General features: G+C 44.2%; 2 protein-coding genes across 7 annotated transcripts in view; one reads left to right on the top strand and one right to left on the bottom strand.

Annotated features, from left to right (window-relative positions):
• fmnl3 (formin-like 3) overlaps nt 1–13840 on the top strand; it is a 31971-nt gene extending 18131 nt beyond the window's left edge. Inside the window, exons 6-26 of one of the 5 annotated variants that reach the window (XM_070968958.1) lie at nt 39–185; nt 1064–1172; nt 1357–1433; nt 1865–1958; nt 3759–3833; nt 3921–4031; nt 4155–4304; nt 4905–5006; nt 5192–5552; nt 6005–6097; nt 6205–6329; nt 6634–6836; nt 6921–7224; nt 7312–7392; nt 7522–7651; nt 7754–7914; nt 8088–8189; nt 9391–9483; nt 9588–9711; nt 10843–10955; nt 12666–13840. In XM_070968958.1, the coding sequence (XP_070825059.1) occupies nt 39–185; nt 1064–1172; nt 1357–1433; nt 1865–1958; nt 3759–3833; nt 3921–4031; nt 4155–4304; nt 4905–5006; nt 5192–5552; nt 6005–6097; nt 6205–6329; nt 6634–6836; nt 6921–7224; nt 7312–7392; nt 7522–7651; nt 7754–7914; nt 8088–8189; nt 9391–9483; nt 9588–9711; nt 10843–10934 (2734 nt within the window). In that variant the 3' untranslated portion in view covers nt 10935–10955; nt 12666–13840. Of the gene's footprint in view, nt 1–38; nt 186–1063; nt 1173–1356; nt 1434–1864; nt 1959–3758; nt 3834–3920; nt 4032–4154; nt 4305–4904; nt 5007–5191; nt 5553–6004; nt 6098–6204; nt 6330–6633; nt 6837–6920; nt 7225–7311; nt 7393–7521; nt 7652–7753; nt 7915–8087; nt 8190–9390; nt 9484–9587; nt 9712–10842; nt 10965–11394; nt 11439–12665 lie in introns of all 5 variants that reach the window. The other 4 variants (XM_070968961.1, XM_070968959.1, XM_070968962.1 and 1 more) reach the window with 4 other exon arrangements.
• A 500-nt stretch (nt 13841–14340) lies between these two features.
• Nucleotides 14341–22079, bottom strand: part of lrp1ab (low density lipoprotein receptor-related protein 1Ab) — an 84114-nt gene continuing 76375 nt past the window's right edge. Inside the window, exons 75-90 of one of the 2 annotated variants that reach the window (XM_070968956.1) lie at nt 21947–22066; nt 21571–21845; nt 21286–21464; nt 21053–21159; nt 20755–20874; nt 20459–20635; nt 20118–20258; nt 19769–19942; nt 19443–19604; nt 19147–19318; nt 18855–18956; nt 18224–18297; nt 18048–18141; nt 17886–17924; nt 17061–17205; nt 14341–16212 (exon numbers count right to left, since the gene is read on the bottom strand). In XM_070968956.1, coding sequence (XP_070825057.1) covers nt 16075–16212; nt 17061–17205; nt 17886–17924; nt 18048–18141; nt 18224–18297; nt 18855–18956; nt 19147–19318; nt 19443–19604; nt 19769–19942; nt 20118–20258; nt 20459–20635; nt 20755–20874; nt 21053–21159; nt 21286–21464; nt 21571–21845; nt 21947–22066 — 2219 coding nt within the window. In that variant the 3' untranslated portion in view covers nt 14341–16074. The remainder of the gene's footprint in view (nt 16213–17060; nt 17206–17885; nt 17925–18047; nt 18142–18223; nt 18298–18854; nt 18957–19146; nt 19319–19442; nt 19605–19768; nt 19943–20117; nt 20259–20458; nt 20636–20754; nt 20875–21052; nt 21160–21285; nt 21465–21570; nt 21846–21946; nt 22067–22079) is intronic. The other variant, XM_070968957.1, reaches the window with a different exon arrangement.

Raw genomic sequence — 22079 nt, 5'->3', positions numbered from 1 at the left:
TTGTCTGTTGTATGTCTGTCTGTGCGTATGTGGCCCAGGTTGGATTTTGAGGGGCTGGAGAATGGGGAGGATGGCTTCTTGGACAAGGCTAAATCTTGGAGCAGGTCCATAGAGGATCTGCACAATACAAGCACCCAACCCTTCTGCAACACACTGGTACGCTCTGCCCGCCAGTCTGTCCTCCGGTACGTATGGCTAAGCTAGCTCCCCCGCTATTATCGCTCTGCTCTGCTAACCTTGATGCTATGACATGTATTAGCATGCAAACCAGTTGTCTTGGTGCTGTTTTGTCTCAGGATAACGCCTGAATGGCTGATGTGTTATGGGTCTGTTGACTTCTCTCTTGACCTCGTGGGGCTGTGTCAGAGATAGAAACTAAAGACTTTGACCTTCTGCGCGATGCGTTTCTCTTTGTTAATGGTCCTCCCTCATCTGTCCAGATGTGTGTCTGCACTGTCTCCAGATGAGAGCCAGCTGTGAGCTGCAGCATATGTTGGACAGTTGTGATTCTCTTCTTCGCCACTGAGCCACACACAGACAGGAGATGAAGAGACACAAGCCGCTAAGTCTGACAGGAGTAAATGAATATTATTAGTGAGCATAAGAAGAACGTTTAGACATCACAGCATTTAGATTAAGATTACGGCTTAATCTGTATCAGTATAACATAATGTGTCATGTTGCTGGAAATGCTGGATGATGAGGCAAAGCCATTTATACACTGCATAAGAAAATAAGTGCCATTATGTGCACATGATGACTGTGCAATACAGTTACATAATAGCAGTGCTTCGACTTCGGTCTCGACAGCAGCAAGGAAACCAGGCATCTCCCATAATGCATCTGTAACCTCAAAAACCATCTTAGTTTTTTCTGTCAGCCCTCGCTGTCTGTAATTTTCTCTCTCTGCCTCCGTCTATGTGACACGCTTAAAACAAGAGTCATATGAATACCAGATCACATCCATGAGACGAGCTTTGGTGAAACACTGAATTGAAGTAAGAGAAAACAGAGTCTGATGACTGAATTTCTACCAGATATTAACATCTGCCATCTGTTGCAGCTACGGCTCGGTTTCCAACAGCAAAACCATCAAGAACTCCCGCCTCGTGAGCCAAAAAGATGATGTGCATGTGTGCATCATGTGCTTGAGAGCAATCATGAACTATCAGGTACCAAACAGTGACATCAACACTTCTCTTCAAGGGACCAGTATCATAGAGGCTCACACACAGTCTTGTGTTTCCTGTGCAGTCAAGTTCTCAATCTATACTCAGGTTTTCCTCACCACATCCTGTTCTCTTTCTCTCTCTCTCTCTGTGTCTCTTTCTGTCTCTGTCTGTCTTCTTCATGCAGTATGGCTTCAATATGGTCATGTCTCACGCGCACGCAGTCAATGAGATTGCTCTCAGCTTGAACAATAAGAACTCACGGTAAGAACTGAGGCCCCCCGTCTCCATAGAAGCAGGGCTGGGTCAAACAATAGGGGAAACCCTGCAGCCAGTTCATATGATATGCCTCTCATTCTCTATGGGGCTCAGCTTCTCTCTGAAGTCTGGAATCAGAGGCGTATATACAGGCCGTTCAAGGAATGTTTACTAAAGGAAGATTAGTGGTAAACCGCTGAGGCTGATCACTTCATAATGAAGGCTAGGAGGGTGAACACTTAAAAAGCTATAAAGACCTGCCCTTGCTTCATATTTCATTATGGATAATAGATTTCTGCTCCTGTGTGTTGATGTGTTTGTATTAGTTTTGAGGATTTAAAGTTTGGCATAAATATTGTGCTTTGCGACTTTAAATTTGAGAGAGAGTTAGCACTTGCGGTTAATCCAGCTATAACGAGTGTCTCCTGTACATCCAGGACGAAAGCCTTGGTCCTTGAGCTGCTGGCCGCCGTCTGTCTCGTCCGTGGAGGTCACGAGATCATCCTCTCAGCGTTTGACAACTTCAAAGAGGTGCCCAAAGCAATGTTTTAATGAAATTAGAAGCACTACCACCCAAAGTTGCACTGTTTATAATTTGTTGGTACAACATGGCTAACCACGTGAGGACTGAATATGTGGGGAAAGAAAAAAAAAAAATTGACATTAATTAAATTGCCTCTATTTCCCTCATCACTGGTGTGCATGAGGGCATAAAGGGCCAGTGCAGGGGGAAGAAAGTTGAAGCTCTGGGAATTTTCAGGGTGTAAGCAAGGCTCTACGGTGGCCTGTTTGAGGTCATTAGTCTCATTAAGACACCAGATGTGAGCCAACCTTGAACAATGATAAAGATCAACTCCCTGATGGGAGCCAGCGGACCACAAAGGTTTGCTTAGCCTCTTGGTTTCTGCCTGCCTGGTCATCTAAAGACCGGAACAAGACATTTACCTCGAAGTCGAAAAGCCCCAGAGAGACGCGAGAGCTAATCAACCCACTAGTCAAAACAAGCTGGTATTTCTGCAGTGGTGTTTGTTAAAATGATACATTAATACAAGGTGACAGGTCTTTGAAATCTCACAGGATGACCACCTATGGCTCTCAACCGCAGCTGTACCAGCAATCACGCGTTAGGTCCACAATTCCTGCTATTTCTAGTTAGGATCGTCAGAAATGGGCAAGGATTTTTACAGCATGGTTTTTCCTTTTCCCCCTGCAGTGTATTTTCGTGTAGGAAACTTGCTAAAAAAATCTGCCCCATGTCTTTATCTTTGCTGGCTTCCCTTCCCATGAATTATGATAATAAGCAGAGGCCACGGTTGCAAATGGAGGAAGCTATCCTCTGTTTACATACAGCAGAACTCTTGGGATGGATTATGTTTGATCCTGGAATGTGTTTAATCATAACAAAACACTATATTATGTTATGATTTGTCACATGAATTAATATAATGCAGTAGATACATAGAGGACTTTAGGGGGGCTGTTATTATACGATTATTGCATCAACTCAAGACACAACAGAACACCTCGCCAGCATAAAGCATATATGATCTTATTGAAAGGAAGAAGTAAGTAATAAGATACATAGTAAAGTGTAGGGGAAAAAAAAGAAAATTGAAGGAAGAAATGACTGACTTTGCTCTTAAATACATACTTCTGACGTTGTATGTACAGTGTATTAAAAAAAAGACAGTTAAAAAAAGTTTGTTGTGATCTTCTCCAAACCCACTGAATCATTTACTCCACCTTTTCAAAACATTTTGCCAATACTGTGGGAGTTTTGTGCAGTCCCAAAAAACAAAAAAGTCCCCTACCATGTCACAGCCCCTCCAACATAAGCCACATGAATCATTGGTCACATTTTCTATTAATGTACAGATGTGCACCATTAACTAGCTGCTTATTAGTCATGCATATCAGTAGCATTTTGGTTCTTTATTAGTCACTATAAGGCACCTATAAATGTCTTATTCTGGGGTTAAGCAGTAATTAAGAGGTTATTGAGGGAAAACTCTTAGCTAATCACCTAGCAGTTGTAGAATATGGTCATGCAGAATAAGGGACTAATACGTGTTTTATAACGGCTAATAAAGAGCCAATATGCTCCTGATATGTATGCTAATAAGCAGCTACTTAATTGTGAATGTCTGCACCTTGTGTTATTTTTTTAAGATTAAGTGTTACCTAATCATTATATTTGGACAAAAGAGGAGAAATATTAAAATGCCTGCATGAAATTGTAATATCATATATTAGTTTTTTAAGATGCTTGTGTAAATCATCACTATGGATTCAAAGAACAGCCTCTGTATTGCTGCATCCTTTGCATTTCAGGTGTGTAAGGAGAAGCATCGCTTCGAGAGACTGATGGACTACTTTCGCTGTGAGGAAGGAAACATCGACTACATGGTAATACAAGCTTTGTATTATGGATATGTGAAATGTGCATCCAGGTAAATACATTTGGACCTAAATCTGTCTGTGTCCGTGGTCCAGGTTGCTTGCATGCAGTTCATCAACATCGTGGTTCACTCAGTTGAGGACATGAACTTCAGAGTCCACCTGCAGTATGAATTCACCAAGCTGGGGCTGGACGATTACCTGGAGGTAAAGTGACAGCAATGTGGTTAAAATGGGCCACCTGAAAACATATCCTTGAGTGGAGACTGTTTGTACAGTGTGTGTGTGTGTAGGGTATCACTAATGCTGATTCATCCTCGCTCATGTCAGAAATGTAAACATACGGAGAGTGACAAGCTGTCGGTGCAGATCCAGGCCTACCTGGATAACGTGTTTGACGTGGGTGGTCTGTTGGAAGATGCAGAGACGAAGAATGCAGCCCTGGAGAAGGTGGAGGAACTGGAGGAGCACCTGTCCCATGTAAGTGCACCACCCAGTCTGGACCACCAACACTGCTCTCTGGGCCCGTTTATGAGACTGTTGTGGTTCACCAGCCATGTACTTAACTTGGCTGTTTCTACGTGGTGATTAGAAATTTACTCAGTGTTTGCATTTCACAAGTGGTTCAGAATAATGACGGGGTGGAGAATGCTGGAAAGCACTGCACGTGAAACAATCCTAATATTGTTCCTATGTTGGCTCATTCTTTCTGGGCAGTTGCCTTGGTATCCCACGCTGCTTCGCAAAGACCTTCTTCACATGGAAAGGTCGTAGGCAGCCCCTGACATCACTCTAGGAATTTCATAACAAACTCTGCTCTCAGGGGTCAGGAATGATGGGGGAGGATGAGGGTGAAGATTCCAAGAGAATTCCTATGCATCATGTGTAATCTGGTCAAAATCAAAACTGAAAGCTGTGTCATGCTCTCGCTGCGTCATGCTGCTGGGTACATCTTATTTGTTATTGATGATGCACAGCGTGTAGGGGAGGGAGCGGAACTGGGAAAGATGCCCGTGCTGTGGATCGATTCTTCAATTCACCACTTCTCATCTCTGTTGCTCGCTCCGTCGTCTCCCGCAGGTGACGGAGAAGCTGCTGGAGGTTGAGAATGAGACAATGATGAAAGTAGCTGATCTGGAGAAGCTGCTCCTTCAGAAAGATAAGGACCTGCAAGTGATTCGGGTAAGCTGGCGGCCGTAATGATGGAATATTGCTCGCCTGCCTGGCTGTGTCTTAGCAGAGATCACTTTCAGATGCATGTAGCTAAATTGCTGTGATAGCAAATTAGGTCAGCAGGAAACAGGATGTTAGTTTGGCATGTAGAGTCATTGTGTTGAACTCTTTATCGCCTCCTGGTGGTCGTTCAGGAGACCTATGAGTCGACCAACACCCAGGTCAACACCCTGCGGAGGGTGATCAAGGAGAAGGATGCCGCCTTCCAGAGGCACTTCAACATTGAGAGGCGGCTGCTGGAGCTGGAACAGCAGGGCACCATCCGTTTGCACAAGAAGCCTGATGGAGACATCGCCATCGAGCCACTGGGCGTGGGCGGTGCTGGGAGTAGCGGCCTTGGGATCCCACTGGGAAACATTGGGCAGCTGTCTTTGGCCTCAACAGCTGGATTAATAGAACCGGGAGAACCAGACACCAGTTTACCACCAGCCAGCGAAGCTCCTCCGCCTCCTCCTCCACCTCCACCACCTCCTCCTCCTCTCCCCTCTGCCTCAGGTGAGTAGACCGTGACTCACAGTGATCATGTCCGGTGACACATATATGTGAAAGTTGACTGTGTTCAGCCATAGACTCTCAGAGGAGGTCTATTTTCAGTTCTCCTTCTTTGTTCATGCGTGCCAAGCCAGGTGATGGGTCACAACGGTGCTCCTCTACCCCAGACAGGAAGGGGAAATACAACACTTGTTTCCTTTGTGTGTGCAGCAGAGACAGGAGAAACAGTACCAACTGTTAGCGCAGTTTTCTGCACCATATACAACATCAAGCGCGGAGGTTACAAACCATATGATACAGGCTTATAATGAATTAGGATCAGAAAACACAGCAGATCAAAATGATAAAGTAGGATTGATAGAGTGTGACATTAAATTACTGAAAAGAAGATTTCATAAAACTGCAGTGTTACAGTGAAAAAGCTTTTTTAATGTTTTATTAAACTTTAATTACAGGTGCGAATGCTCCAGTCGCACCACCACCACCTCCTCTCGCTCCACCTCTGCCAGACGCTTCTCCTTCTGTCATCCTGAGTGTGGGTCTTTCAGGTGAGAGCTGATCCAAAGTTTTGTGAAGCGTGCTTCAGCGGCTTCACTTTCTATTCCACTGCAGGCAGAGGGCGAAAGATTTTATATGTTTTAATTCTCGCTCACAGCTATCAGAATCAAGAAACCCATCAAGACCAAGTTCCGCCTGCCTGTGTTTAACTGGACGGCCCTGAAGCCCAATCAGATCAATGGCACAGTCTTCAATGAGATTGACGATGAGCGCGTGCTAGAGGTAAGTCAGGCAGACTTGGAAAATCTTTGTATCATTAATAATCATGTCTAAATAAGTAAATAAGTTATAGTTTCTTAAAAAAAACACTCCAATAAGCTGCTTCATCAGGACTGTGCAGTTCTGGCAACAACACACCAACTGTCATTGCGTTTTGATTCATATGTTGTGAAATTCTGGTTGGTGCATGGAAATCCCTTTTCCAGCTGAGCCCCGCCCACTTCAAACCAGGGGGAAGAGCACCGAGAAAAACGAGAATATTACCTCTGATGTGACATGACTGAAACTGTGAATCGCTTCTGTGCAGGAGCTGGATCTGGAGAGGTTTGAGGAGCTGTTTAAGACCAGAGCCCAGGGTCCAATTGTGGATCTCACCTGCACAAAGAGCAAAGTAGCGCAGAAGGCAGTAAACAAAGTCACCCTTCTAGACGCCAATCGCTCCAAGAACTTAGCCATCACACTGCGAAAGGCTAACAAGACCACAGAGGAGATCTGCAAAGCAATAGAGAAGTACGCACTGTTCCTGTGCTTGAAAAACTTTTTGAACCATAGACACAGTAGAACAAGTTGCTGATATATGTTGTGTGTGCTCAGGTTTGACCTCAAGGCCTTGCCCGTCGACTTTGTGGAGTGCCTGATGCGCTTTTTGCCCACCGAGTCCGAGGTGAAGGTGCTGCGTCAGTACGAGCGTGAGCGGCGCCCAGTGGACCAGCTGGCGGAGGAAGATCGCTTCATGTTGTTATTCAGCAAGATTGAGAGGCTCACGCAGAGAATGAACATCATCACATTTGTCGGGAACTTTTCTGACAACATCAGCATGCTCACGCCACAGCTCAATGCCATCATCGCCGCTTCTGGCTCAGTGAAATCCTCACCAAAGTTGAAAAGAGTGCTCGAGGTAAGAAGTAGATATGTGACAGTGTTTTTATCTCGGCAGCATGTGAAATGTGCGTGCACATTCACTTATTCTTCTGTTTACCTGTAGATCATCTTAGCCTTGGGAAACTACATGAACAGCAGCAAGCGAGGATGCGTTTATGGCTTCAAATTACAAAGTCTTGATCTGGTGAGTGTTATGTAGCAGAATTTACAGCCATTTTTCAAGTGCTCAGTTTATCCAATCAGCACAAAAATATGTTGCATAGCTCATTTGTGCAGTGATTTTGCTGACAGTGCCACTGCTTTATACTCACAGCTGCTGGACACTAAGTCTACAGACAGGAAGATGACATTGCTCCACTACATAGCTCTCATTGTGAAAGAGAAGTACCCTGAACTGGCCAACTTCTACAATGAGCTGCACTTTGTGGATAAAGCTGCAGCAGGTGAGTTCAGACAAAGGGTGTGTGAATAGAAATGTCAGGTCTGGTCAGTTGTGTGCTCAGATCTGTAAATAAAACCTATTCCCTGTTGGTTGTGTACAAAAGTGTCTCTGGAAAATGTGTTGCTGGACGTTCGAGAGCTGGGGAAAGGCATGGACCTGATCCGGAGGGAGTGCAGTCTCCACGACCATTCGGTCCTGAAAGGCTTCGTTCAGGCCAGCGAGCCACAGCTGGACAAGCTGCAGAAGGACGCCAAGACAGCAGAGGTATCACAACACTGTCCTCACCTCTTAACCTCAAAGTAAATACAAATCAAAATAGACATGCAGCAAACTTGTGTCCCATGTGACCTCTGACACACAACCAGTCACGACTCCCAACTCCTCCGTGTTTACAGACACTGCTTCCAATCTGACTCTGTCCTCTTTCCCAATTCTAGGAAGCCTTCAACAATGTGGTAAACTACTTCGGAGAGAGTGCCAAGACGACTCCACCCTCGGTGTTCTTCCCCGTGTTTGTGCGCTTCATCAAGGCCTACAAGGTGAGGACACCAAGCAGACATCTTTCCTCTCTTCTGTACCAACAGGGTGCAGCTTTCTCTCCCGGTCAGAGGGGAAGTTCCCTGCTTTCAGACTTGGATGTTAGTGTCAGTCTCAGTGAGCGCGGAGCTCTGGTCGGCCCCTGTGTCACAGGACGTGGCGCACAGTCCGAGGCCAAATAACAGGAAAGGCCAGCTGGGTCTGACTCTGGAGCTGCAGCTGTGGTGTTTAGACTGGTCCTCCCCACCCCCCTTCCCTCCTCCCCTTTACCCCCGGACAGCCTCGCCCTGCCCCACCACACAGCACACTTCCTGAGATTGTTCTCGGCCTGGATTTATGGGATCTGCTTAAGGAAATGTGCAACACAAGGATTTCTGCCTATGTGTGTGTCTGTCTGAGTGCGTATGTGTGACTTAAAGGAAGAGTTTGACATTTGGAAATGTTACGACTCAAAGTGGGTCTAGAGGAAAAGGGAGTTTCAGTGTTTTATTGCCAGATATAGTTGCTTACATTTAACCTGAGTGAGAACCAAACCAGCCCTGAATAGTACGCTACAATACTAAATAAACCACCCAAAAAGAAAAGGTTAGAAATCTAAACCTAATACTCGATCAACACAAAGTAACAGGAGGAAAGAGAATGGAACAAAGACGGCAGCTGTCCCCTACAGAGCTGCCTGGCAGTGAGTTAAAGGTGCTAATTAAGACGCTAAAGAGACGCTAATGTCTTAATAATAAATTGATTAAATAACATTTAACAGCAAAATCACTACCTTTCTGACATTAGCCTGCCAACAACTTACGACAGCGAAATTGTGTTCTTGGCGACTATTAGAGATCAATACACTGTCATGTTGGTCTGTTTAATGTAAATCTTCAGACAGCAGCCATATTAGCTTACCACAGATACCAGAAAAAGGTCCCACAAAGCAGATTTAGTTAATGAAGTGTAATTCTAAGGATGTTGAACCATGTTTACTGTAAAGTAGCTGTGTGTGTTTGAAAGGTTAAAAGGGAAAGGCTGAAAGAGAGGGAATATATTTCAAATGACTGGTTATGTTCATCAAAGCGTGCGTGCTCCCTGTTTATACTCCACTTTTGACCTCTTTTCTACTCCTGAAGGGCCACACGACTGCATTGACATGGATTTGTTTGAGCTGCAGTTTCTTGTTGCAGATTGGTCACCTTTTCCTCTCCTCGACAGGATGCAGTGGAAGAAAACGAACAAAGGAAAAAGCAGGAGCAAGCAATGAGGGAGAAATTACTGGCACAGGAGGCTAAACAGCATGACCCCAAGGTACAAAGTGCATGCAGATCAGATGTTTACTCAGTGCTAAATAAAGCCTTGTGGTGTGCCAAAAAGCACAGTGAACAGTATAAATATCCTCTCCGCTGATGCAGGTCCAGGCCCAAAAGAAGAGGCAGCAGCAGCAGGAGCTGATCGCAGAGCTGCGCAGGCGGCAAGCCAAAGACCACCGGCCCGTGTACGAGGGAAAGGACGGCACTATTGAGGACATTATCACAGGTGGGCCAGACAGCACCCTAAAAAGACCCCTCGTGGGTGCCGGCAGCTCCAGTCGTCCCAGACCGAGGATGACTGTGGTCATCCACTGCTCGGCTCCTTTGAAGTGCACCTTGTGCTACGTGGTCCAGACACCTCCTCATGTGGAGCAGAGCTCATAGCAGTACAGCTCTCTAGTTAATCCATGATGTGCTGTCTAATTAGTTCAAATGTGCTGAAGCTGTTCCATTAGATTCAGGATGTATGATCTTTATTTACAGGGTCCTGCTTTAAAGCCACCAGGTGTACATTTATTATGTGATTGCAGCATTTTCGATGATGGTTTATAGAAAAATAAGACAATCCCAGTGACAACTGATTATGGATTATGCAAGTGTCCACTAGGGGTCGCCAAAGTGAGACATTTTAAAAGCCAACCTAGGAGCTTTAATGGGAGAAGAAAAAGCAGTATCTACAGCCTCAGGATAGCACATGAGTTAACTGATGTTCGTGTTAATCATATTAATCAGTGTCTAAAATCTAAATATTAATATTGCATTAATGTAATTCTTAGCACTGTTAATAATGCTTCTATGCCACTACTATTAGAGCTGTTAACAGCTTATTATGCAGCTGATGCCTTCCCAAGACATGCTCAGTGTGTCCCAGTCCAATAGCACTTTACTTTAAATCCCCCATGTAGCATGTATACGCGGTGCACAAATACACTATAATGCAGTTTGTTAATGTACAGTATTTGTCAACAATTATCTGTTTTGTGGACATTTTTGTCATTCCTTATCTGTTCATACACCAGCCTTCACCTGCGGGTGCTCACAGAAGGAGTTATAGTTGTTGACAAATACATAATTAAACTCTTATATCTGCCTAAAACTACATTATGTTGTGTTATAAACCATTTATTAAATGTTCATATGGTGCATATAAATGCTAAATAGGGGGCGTTAAAGTAAAGTGTTGCCTCTGGTCCAATTAAAAACCTCCTGAGGGTTTATAAGGTTTACCTCCACAGTTTTCTCCAGTCTCTTGACAGAAATTTGAAGGTGGTGCAGTGTTTTTCACCCCCCTCCTCCCCCTCAGAGGGGCAGTGTCTCAGGTGTGACGTGTTTTCTCTCCCTCCCCCTCCTCCCCCAGTACTGAAGAGCGTGCCCTTCACAGCCCGCACTGCTAAACGCGGCTCACGGTTCTTCTGTGAAGCCAACCTCTGCGACGACGCCAACTGCTAGCCCTCCCCCCCTAATGCCAAGGTTGTCCAGGTGTCTCTCGTATGCCTCCCTGACCCCCACCACTGTGCATGCAGCATGATCCCTGTCATCCACCCAAACCCCCACCACTTCAACTACTGTCAACTAACTTGGGCCGTCACTGGTTGTTTGTGTTCTACTTCAGACGACTCCTATCAGCCGTCTGCTGATAGGAGTCAGCCAAACCTCTTTGCCTGCCACAGATCTCCATGGAAAGTAAAGCATGTCAACATATTTTATGTGTGAAAATTATGTTGACACACTCACGGTACAATCAGCCATGACTGTGTTAATTGAAGTGCATGACACTGAGGTTTGGCTAATTCACCGGTTGTTATCAACAATGCCTTGTTCCATGAAACTAACTCGTTTGGTGTTGGTTTTCCGGCTAACATGTGACTCTTCTGTCCTCAACCTCCACTGTTTATTCTGCCCCCTCCAGCTGAGAAGAAGATTAATGAGAGTATTTCCCACTCCTAAGAGAGGGTAAGGAAGGTAGCCTGGCTCAAACCCGGCCTGCTTGGCCCTCCAGCTCCTGTGTGCTGCTACAGTGATGTCAGCTGCTTCGGCTAGTGCTTTGGATGCAAATTTAAAAAAAAAAAAAGATGCTTCACAACACTGAGATTTGCTTTCCAACACAAGAAAGATTAATTAAGAAGTTACTGTACAGTATGTTTATAGCTTAAAGAAATTAAATATCATTTGCCCTAGCAGCCATTAAACACCAAGTCTTTGCCTAAGAGAAGTCCCCCGTGACATTTTCACATCATTGTCAGTTTCAGTGCATACCTGCACCCTTCAGATCATCATTATCATCATCCTCACCCCCCCTATTATGTGTTGCATGTTGTCCAGTGTTCATTTACCTCTCACCTGTCAACAACGTCCGCCATGTTTTGTCTTTGCTAACTGTCGTCCGCGCTGTGCTGAACAGCTGTTTTGGTCAACAGGCTCTAGAGTAAAAGCACACACAGTTAGTCACATCCACATGAACTCAGTGTGTGTCTGAGCTGAAAGGTTAGTTTTACCGGAAGCATAGCTAGCTTGATTGTCGCACAGCAAACCAAAGAGCTTGTTGACCATTGTACTGTAACCGTCATACTGATGACTGCTGCATTATTAGTGTCGCCATACATTCCCAAAGCCTTGAATTTCACTGTTTTGTGAATCGCTGTCGAAATGCAAGGTTATGGGAATGTGTCATTCAGTGTTAAGCCTGCATTGTTTATTTGCTAATTTTACATTTCTAATACACGGTTAACAAAGGTTAACTGGAGAATTTATTGCAGAATTTGAATTCATTTTCTGACTGAAGTATGCTGCAGTAAACACTCAGTTGCCAGTATATTAGGTACACCTGGCCAAAACGAATGCAGTCTAAATCAACGGTCCTGCATTGAATCAACTTTTTATGGTGGTTTTGGAGGATGCAGTTTGTGGTGCTGTTGAATTGCACTGCATTACACAGAGAGGTGTTCCTGTTATTTAGCCAATCCTCAATGATAGAAAGGAGGTGGACAAAATAATAGAAACAGCAGTTTATTAAGTGTACCTAATAAGTTGCTAACTGAGTGTATGTCCTCTGCATTTATGGCTTAAAAACACTGCAGAAGAAGTTTAGTAAGCAGAAGCATGTTTGCAGATTGACCTCTGGGTCCTCTAACATGTGTGTCCCCCCTTGTCTCTCACCCCTCTCTCCATGCCTACTCACAGATCTCCGAAACCAGCCTTTCCTGCGAGCTGACGCGTTGATCCGGAGCGGTTGGAAGAGACCCTAAACCACTTATTCGTCACTTATACTCCCCTCCCCATTATAACCTTCCTCCCTGTGTCCCGATGGTCTGTCTCAACCCTGAGGCTGCAGATGACAAAGACTGAAAAGAGGGACAGGACAGAGCCCTCGTTGTCGCTGGGTAATTTATTTATTTATGGTGGCCCTTTACAGCCACTTTTAAGTGAGCAGGCATCATTACAGAAGCACAATGGGCCACTCCTGTCTCACTGCAAACACAAGACTTTCCCCGCTCTGTTGCCACTGAGATGCAGACCAGTTGGAGGACGACTAACAGGTGAGGTGAGTCGAGGACTGATGGACCACGACGCAGGAAGAGTGGTGCTTTCACTATCAAGTGTCTGCCAACATGTGGATCTTATTCCCGAGACCGTTCATTTTCTCAGTTCATGCGGTCGTAGCAGGACTTGGACTGGGAGGCAGCCAAGGAAAGACGCCAACTGTGCTGCTGGGACGTTTGCCCCAAAGACGCTTGCAAAGCCTTCCTCATAATAACAAAGAAGCTTTGATATTATAACTAGACATTTGGGCACTGTTTCCTAACATTAAGCCAAGTCAACACTCTCAATCAAGACTTATCATCTAATTATTTAGATTTCAATGTTTCATGTTTCTGTGAGGAAAGATTCTCGATTCTACTGGTTCTTTTTGACAAGCTAGCCAAACCAAAATTTCTCGAATGTGTCTCATTTTACTTAAGAAGTGCCTTTTTTTTTTAATATATGTAAGCAGTGTTATTTCTCATGAGTCAGCCATAATTTGTTTATTCTACATCTCTCATTTGCTAAAGATTGTATTTTTTTAAATGCCTTGTACTATAACATTAGCCTTATAATACTGACAATATGCAACAGAAACTTCCAGCTTTAAAGGCAGACAACAACTAAAAGGTAAGGGGAAATAATGATTTTAAAGATGACTTTTATTTGCCTCTCTAGTACATTGATGTCTTAAAGCTCATAATTTGTCCAAGTAGTTCTTGAAAACTGAATGTTAGACGCCTTGACGACACTTTCTGTCACATTTTAAGTGACATGCGGGAAGTGACAAATGTATGAAGAAGACTCCACGTGGACTGCTGTTTAAGGGCCCAGATGATTTTAACCTGCTCTAGATGTGGTGATGGATGAAGGACGTTTCCATTCCTATGAGGTCTGATGTTTGAGGCTTTTTTTTTTTTTTAAATCTCCTGTTTTATTAGAGATGATGCGTTTTCTCTTAACAGCTGTTTAAACTTAAATTGGCACAAAGGGAGCTCTTTACACTACTTGGCTAAAACATGGTGTGAGACACTATTCTCTAAGTGGACATTTATATTAATGTACATTCAAATCAAGAATTTTACTTTTTAGAAGAAATGATCCATGATACTGTCTATTGACTGAAAATGACACTTCCTGTTTAATAAATAAGATGAATTATGTAACTACAAGACTGAAGACTGTCATTACAGCTAAGGAGTGAAAGCAAAGGCTGGTCTGTCTTTGATGAAGCAACATTCAAAACAAGCAATTACTACGTTTGTTTTTTTCAGCAGGAAATAACAAGCGATAGCTTCTCCTCTCCTCTCCAAATGACGGACAGAACCACCGTACATTTCTACTATAAAAATCCATTTAATTTCTTATATCAAAAAGAAATAGAATCATAACAAAACAATCAGAACCACAAATGTCCATGTGGGTTTTTGTGACCAAAAGAAATTCTCCAACTGAAAAATCATTATTCTAATTTACATGGTCAGGTGAAAATCTAACAGCAGGATGTAGAAATGAAAAAAAGTGATGAATACTGTTAACATCTGAGGGGCAAAGCCAGAGTTTCATCTAGGATGGGTGTGTGTGAGAGCACCATGCAGAGTGATATGGCTGATAAGCTCAGTTAAAAGCAGCGTGGTGAGCAGTGAGACACAGAGCAACACTTAAAGACTAAAATCCAGTTTGACAGACAGACAGATGGTTAGCGTTAGCAGCAAGGCAAAGGATTTAACAAAGGAATGCTTATCAGGAAGCTGATCAGTCCCTTTCCTGGGAATGCACTTAACAATGAGCATCAACCTAAATTGCATGTTCGTGTAATTACATACAATAAAAAACACACAAAAAAAGAAAAAACAAGGAAAAACTCAATCTCCCACAGAAGTACGTACCATCAGACGGTCTCCCTGGCCTTTCCTGAAAGTACATTTACAATCAAAAGACGTGGAACAAAAGCTAAACGCAACCACTCTCAGCTACTTATACGTCGCAGATTGTTTTTCAGTGATGACCGGGAAATTCACAGAAGATTGCCGTCACTCCCAACGAGAACTTTCTAGAAGAGTTTCAGAGCAAAAACCGGCTCCTGTCCAGAGTGTCCTGCAGTAGGCTAAACCAAGGCCACGGATATCCATCCCAGACTTTTCATCCTGGAATGTGGACTTTATTACAATCATCTTCATCCAGCGCACTCACACACTGCCACTGACTCATTCATTGCTGACAGAGTATGTCAATTATACAATGACTTAAAAAAAAAAAAAAAAAAAACTGTTAAAAAGTACAGACTGCTATTTGTTACTGATGTTTGTATTCCTGGGTATATTTTCAAGACACTTTGTTAATAGGTTTATATATATGCAAATATATAACTTTAGTCTGTGCAAGGAGGTAAAAGACAATCACTTGAATGTAGTTCTTTGAGACAACAGAACAGACACTCTGATGAAGAGTCCTCCATGTGTACATGTGCAGTAGAACAACTTCTCACACCTCTCCCAGCTTCAGTCCCCCTTCAGACCTCCAGCAGCAATCGCACATATACACATAATGTGAAAGACTGAGCCGAACCAGCATCCCAGAAGCATTCAAAGCGAGCACTGACACTTCTCCTCTCTTTCATGAACAACAAGGACTTGGCAACATTTTCTAGGATGGAACAATATTCTTTTTTCCCCCTATACAATTCATACAAAAATAAAAAATTAAAATTGTTCCACTGCCATTTGTATCTCTCTTATCTTTTACATTTGCACAGAGGTAGTGGCTATATGCGTGAGAGGGAGGGACAGTTGTGAGGAGGAGGTGAGCAAAATTAAAAAGAAGAACTGAATAAATGTCTATAAAATGGTTCCTTTTTGTCACCAGAGGATTTTTTTTGTCAAAGAACAAAATATAATACTGCAATCACTTAAAAAAGTAGTCCTTCATTTTATACATTTTATACAGTGTTCTCGCTTTTTTTTTTGTTGCTTTTCTTTTTCGGTTGGTAAAGGCAGAAGATGAGAGAGCTCGTCGGCTCAGCACTGGGTTGGGCAGGGCAGTGTCGGCAGAGTTCAATCCGTGCCAAGCTCTACGCCAGCGGGTCACTCATGTCCTCGTCGCCCTGGGAGAGAAGCTCCTTCTTTTCGTCTGTGCTGGCCAGAGAGTTGCGGCTGTTGTGGGCGCCCATGTACAGGGTGGCATACACCGGGTTGGTGAAGTTGGTGGGCTGCGGAGCAAAGAAAATTACATGGTGACTCAAAGGGCCTGAGAAAGGCAGGGCTTCTTTAAATGTGGAAGTAGCATTTACTGCTTTCTGTGTGTTAAAAAGGTCAGTTCACACAAATCTCACACACACACACACACACACACACACACACACACACACACACACACACACACACACACACACACACACACAAAAAAACATATTCTCTCCCTTAAAAGGGTCACTTCACCCAAATCACACATTTCCCCTATCATGACAGGGATTCTTCCAGATAGTTGGTTTGCTAGTTGTTGTTGTTTTTAAGTCTTTTATGTTCAGCTCTGGTTTTCTGTTTCAGGCAGTTCAATCACCAATCAGTAGCACCTGACAACGCTTTGAAAGACCCTTCATCCAATCCTGCAAGTGGACGAAGGGTCTCCCCACACCACATCATTTGTTCCTTGTTTCTCCTTTATTGAATTTACTTGATAAACTTCAATTTGCGACTTAATGCTGCTTCCCCTTGAGCTGTTTTACTAGACAAGGTTTTGACATATTCTAGTCTGAGATTTCTGCTGCCACCTCGACACAAACTAAGGTCAAAGCATTGAGTGTGTCTTTCCAAAAACAATGTCCCGGTAACTTGGGGTAAGAACTCTCTGAACAGTTTTCATTGGAATTACTTTCTACCAAAGAAATGGCAGAACAAATGAAATTCCACTCCTCCCATGAACCGGGGTGCTGGCACAAGCTTCAGAAATGTTCAAATTTAGGTACATAAAACTCAAATCTGCATAGCTAAATGCCACCAGGAGGAGGTGAGATGGGTGAACAGATGCTTTATGTAAGGGTGCTTTTAGCTGTTTTACCTTGTCTGGGTCCAAAGCAAAGTCTGAATCCAGGAGCTCCCCAGCGTCATCATCAGGGTCTCCTTCATAGATCTTATAGGCCGGGTTCCCGATCTCAACATTCATGGCTCCATTTGTCATTCGGTGGTGCTGGAAGCCCTTTGCACTGCAGACAGAGATCAACAAACAGATTAACCATTCATGCAACACATATAGACCTTCGTTTAAAAACTATTTTTGGGAGAAACCTTAAATCAAACAATTGTCAGTGGCGAGAAAAGTTAAACTTATCGCATGAACCAGGTACTGACGCAGCACCAGCAACGTACAATCCACACAATCAAGACAACATACACTAAAGGTTGTCAAATGAGCTTTTGACAAAAGGCCATTTGAACAAACCCAGAGAATAAACTGCAGCATGTCTGTCGTGGAGAATGCTGGATTTTCACATTGCAAATAATCGGCTGTTTGCAAGCATGTAAACATTTTTCATAGATGCACGATTGTATATTTTTCTATGCAAGCACATAGTGTAGAAGCCTAACATTTACACATGTAAACAAGGGAAGGTATGGAGACGCAAGAAGGACGAAACAGTTTTGTTTGCGCATCACCAGCAAAGCTATTTCAGATCAGAGTCAAGAGGTCCCTGTGTTGCTGGGTGGGAAACCCCATGGGTGGCAAACAGGAGGTGGCAGGCAAGGACAAACGGACAGATTTCTACACTGACCAACAGAATGGACAAATGTACTGACAAAAAGCATCAATCTGATGGGGTATTAGGGAGGGGTTGGGACAGGATTTGTGGGTCAACAGGTGAATTATGTAACCCTATGAAGTTACCGCGAGCACTGAGAACGAGATTTGCCCGGCCATAGAGACCTGGGAGACAGGAAATAGATGGTTATCAAAAGGTAAGAGAGAAAGAGATGCTAGATAGCATAGGTGTGAGGACCAGGTGAGAAATGAGAGTCTGAATCTTAAGTCTCTGAAACCAGGACTCACCCACGCATTCTCCGCTTGTACCACAAGATGGCGCCGACCACCAGCAGTGCCAGCAGCAGAAGCAGGAGGACTGGGATGACGATGGAGGCAGTACCTGCAAGTGCGCAGAGAATGTGAGCAAACAGGACCAAAGTGCATGTTTTACTGGCAAAGACTCTCTGAACTGTTTGACTTACTTCCACTGGAAGTGGAAGAATCCACAGACGCTGCAGCGATTTCACATCTGTATCCCCTCCATCCCACAGGACACCTGCACACACAGCGAGCCACAGTTACAGTATGTGTGCGTGCAAATTCACTCATTTCATTGTTCCTTGCTCGACCTGGAAATCATTCTAGTCCGCCATCATTAATCATTTGTTATTTCCATTCAGTCACATGTGAGGCTTTAAAAAAAAAAAAAAGTGTGTTAGGTACAAATTACTACTACCATTACTACTACTGCTACTACTACTACTACTACTACTACTACTACTACTACTACTACTAACTGTGTGAGATATATTTGGATCAGTTTTCCAATTTCTAATTCAAAACAGTCTAATCCTAACCTGGATTATTAAGTAATGAATTTACAAACTCAAAATCAGGAAACGCATATGCAAATATGAGTTGCTGCCAGTAAAAATGGATCTTGTGCGTTCAGTGTCTGTGGTGATCTGAACACAGTATAAATAGAGAATGAGGGATTATATTAATGAGTGGGATACAACTAAGAACTGACATGTACTCTGTGTGTGTGAGTGTGAGACAGAACAATTGTACTAATGTGTGTATGATTACTTGGTGGTGGGTTTCATATCTTACTTGCACTGAGGCAGCAGAGTGCGAGTGTCAACTGAACACTGTCCATTTGAGCAGTAGTCCAAACAGGTATAGCAGCTGGGTTGGGTCTGACCGTTGGGACAGCTAGACAGACAGACAGACACACAGACAGATAAAAAAATGTATTAATAATATCATCATTGTGCCCTGCTCTGTTTGGATGTCCACATATTTTTGCCCATGGATCTTAATCAGTGTAACCTGTAAAGCTGCATAGACTGACGTCTGATTTACTTGTGTGTTACTGTGAGTCCACATTCCACAGCGTACCTACCTGCAGGAAACCTCACTCGAGGATGATGTCAAACACTTGCCCGTTCCGCAGAACTGACATTTGTCCAGCTCACACTGGTGTCCGATGTACTGAGTGGGGCACTGACAGAGTTTGGTGCCGTTGGAGGTTTGTAAACAGGTTCCACCGTTGTGACAGAAGCCTTCACATTTACCTGAAGACAGGAAGGAAGACGTGTGAAGAGAAATGGTTCAAACACTGTTTCATAGATTGCTTTATCATCCACAGTCTACAGTGAAGTAAAAGTCTGTAAACCCAATGACAGTGCTGCCACTTACTGTACTGGCATTGGTCTCCATGGTACTCCGGCGGACAGACACAGGTTGGCTGGTTGCCCATGTTGACCGAGCAGTTGCCGCCATTCAGGCAGTAGTCCTGACAAGTGTGGCGGTTACAGTTGGGCCCTGTGAAGCCCTTTGGACATCTGCAGGTTGGAGCACCTAGGACCCAGGAAAGATATGAATTAATATGTTAACTAAGAGCAAACCGACACTGCTTATAGACAGGTCGTAGATATGCATCTCAATAACTGAGATTTCTTGCTTAACTGCTAACTGAGAAAAGTAGATTAATGAGAATCCGTCCAGGTGTGTCAGGCTCTTACCTGTGTGGGAAGCAGTGCATGTGCCTCCATTCTTGCAGTAGTCTCTGCACTGGTTGATCTCACATCTCTCTCCGGTGTAGCTGGGCTGGCAGCGACACTTGGCCACCTGACGTGCGTTGAGGAAGCAGCTCCCACCGTTCTGACACTGTATATCGCAGGGCCCAGAGGGGGGCGCTGTGGAGGGAGAATTCCATGATGAAAAAACATTTTGTGGGCAGCATCTGACTGTAAAGGTGCCCTGACGAAAACTGCCCAGGAGTTGGATAAATGGAAAGTAGGGGATACAGTTGTCTCTCTGCTGCTCAGCTATTTGTGAGTGTATATCAGCGCACTGTGTCTGCAGACTTACAGAATGGTGACTGGGTGGGGGCCGGTCTCTCCACGCATGTGCCGTTGTCAGCCATGTAGTTGTTCGGGCAGGTACACACTGGTCCACTGGGGCTGAGCAAACACAGCCACTCACACTTCTTTCTGTCACATGGGTTAGTCACTGGTGCAGAAAGAGACAAGACATTCAATATGAAAAACTGCATGAAATGTATTAACCACCCCCCCACCCCACCCCCAAAAAAAACCTTTCTTCTCAGTTGATGCATTCATTTATTTACATAAAACTTCTTTGTGTCTTTCAGGATGCAAGGTAACCGTACACTACAGTATAAAGTCTACTATGTGCAGAAAAGCACTCACTCTCTGGCTGCTTGTAACGGTGGTAGAGGACTATGTCAGTAGCATGGTTGATGCCTGTGGTCAAATTCTCCATGGGGCCTTTGCCAAACTTGTTGACCCGGAAGACAACATTATTGATATAAGTGACTCCATATATGTAGTCCTCAAAGATGTCGATGCTAAACGGGTGGAGCAGGTCTGGAAATGAGAAAAAAGAGAAATGGGTAAAAAAAGAGAAACATCTGCTTGCAACACGTTAATGCCAGATTTCCAAATTTTCATGTATCACACGGTTTTGAGTGTAGATGGAACTCAACTGTTTTTGATGCCAGAGACAGAAACGACGGGATCAGAGCCATCTAGACGAACACTGCCAATCACAGAGAGTTTAGCATCCGCCCAGTATAGACGCTCGTTGAAATAGTCCACAGCCAAACCTGAAGAGATAGAATGGAAGCAAATAAAGACATGGCAATTTGTATAAAATAAAAGGCTGTGATTCTGTTAAATGTGAAGCTGTGAATGTGCAGCAGGAAGTCTCTGAGAGAGAGGTCATCATTTTCCTTGGACGAGTCAGGATTAAGATAAATCATACAATGCTAATACAGCACTGACCTGTGGGCCACTGGATATTTTCATGCACTAGAGTTTGTCTCAGAGTGCCATCCATGGCAGCTGTCTCAATTTTAGGATGGTTCCCCCAGTCTGCCCAATACATGGTACTGAAGAGAGACACAGAGGTGGAACACACAATTAGAAAACATACACCGGCAGAAAAAGTCGTAAAAAGGACATTTTATGACTGCTGCCGTGAGGCCACCATCAAAGAGCTCAGCACTCTCTCTTACCCCCTCTGTGGATCCACTACAATGGCGTAAGGCTCGTCTATCATGCCAGAGATGAGGGTTTTGCAATGCTGGCCTGACATCTGAGCCACTTCGATGACATCTCGACCAGAGTCGGTCCAGTACAAGTTACCAGCCACCCAGTCCACTGCGATACCACGAGGCATCTTGAGCTCTTTGATCTGGTTATGAGCAGAGAGGCATTTACAGGATGTTCACGTGTTTGTGTGTGTGTGTAAGTGGTACGATGGAGAATTTGGGTTTCTACGCATATTCAACCAGCATTACCTGCAGGTTGGTGATCCTGCCCTCACTCTGCCGTCGGTTACGGTGAGAGTTGGACGAGGTTGACGGTCCCGGAAGTTCATAAGAGGAGATGCGGCCCGTGTGCCAGTTGGTCCAGAAGATGCGGTTGGTCTTGACATGCAGGTCCATTGCATCGATACGCACGCTGGCATCGCCCTGGAAGGTCTGCTCATAGCGCCAGTTGGGCATTCCGGGATCCAGGCTGCGTATTTCATTGTCGTCGGCTATGTAGAGAATCTGTCGACTGCTGTTCATGTCTGGAGGGAAAAGAAATTAAAAAATGCAATTGTTATGAGAGCTTTAAAGAAGCCCTAAAGGGATATGCAGTATACAAAACATATGCAGGTCTGGTCCTCACTGTCGGCCTTGCAGGTCTCATTGATCCTGGTGAAGTACTTGTGGCAGCTACATTTGTGGGAGCCTTTAGTGTTGTTGCACATGTGGGAACACACTCCAAACTGCAGACACTCGTTCTTATCTGAAAGACGGAG

Source organism: Chaetodon trifascialis, chromosome 8 (assembly GCF_039877785.1).
Source record: "Chaetodon trifascialis isolate fChaTrf1 chromosome 8, fChaTrf1.hap1, whole genome shotgun sequence".
NCBI classification, from domain to species: domain Eukaryota; kingdom Metazoa; phylum Chordata; class Actinopteri; order Chaetodontiformes; family Chaetodontidae; genus Chaetodon; species Chaetodon trifascialis.
Note: the sequence above shows the minus strand (reverse complement) of the source record. Positions and strands in the feature narration are given on the sequence as shown.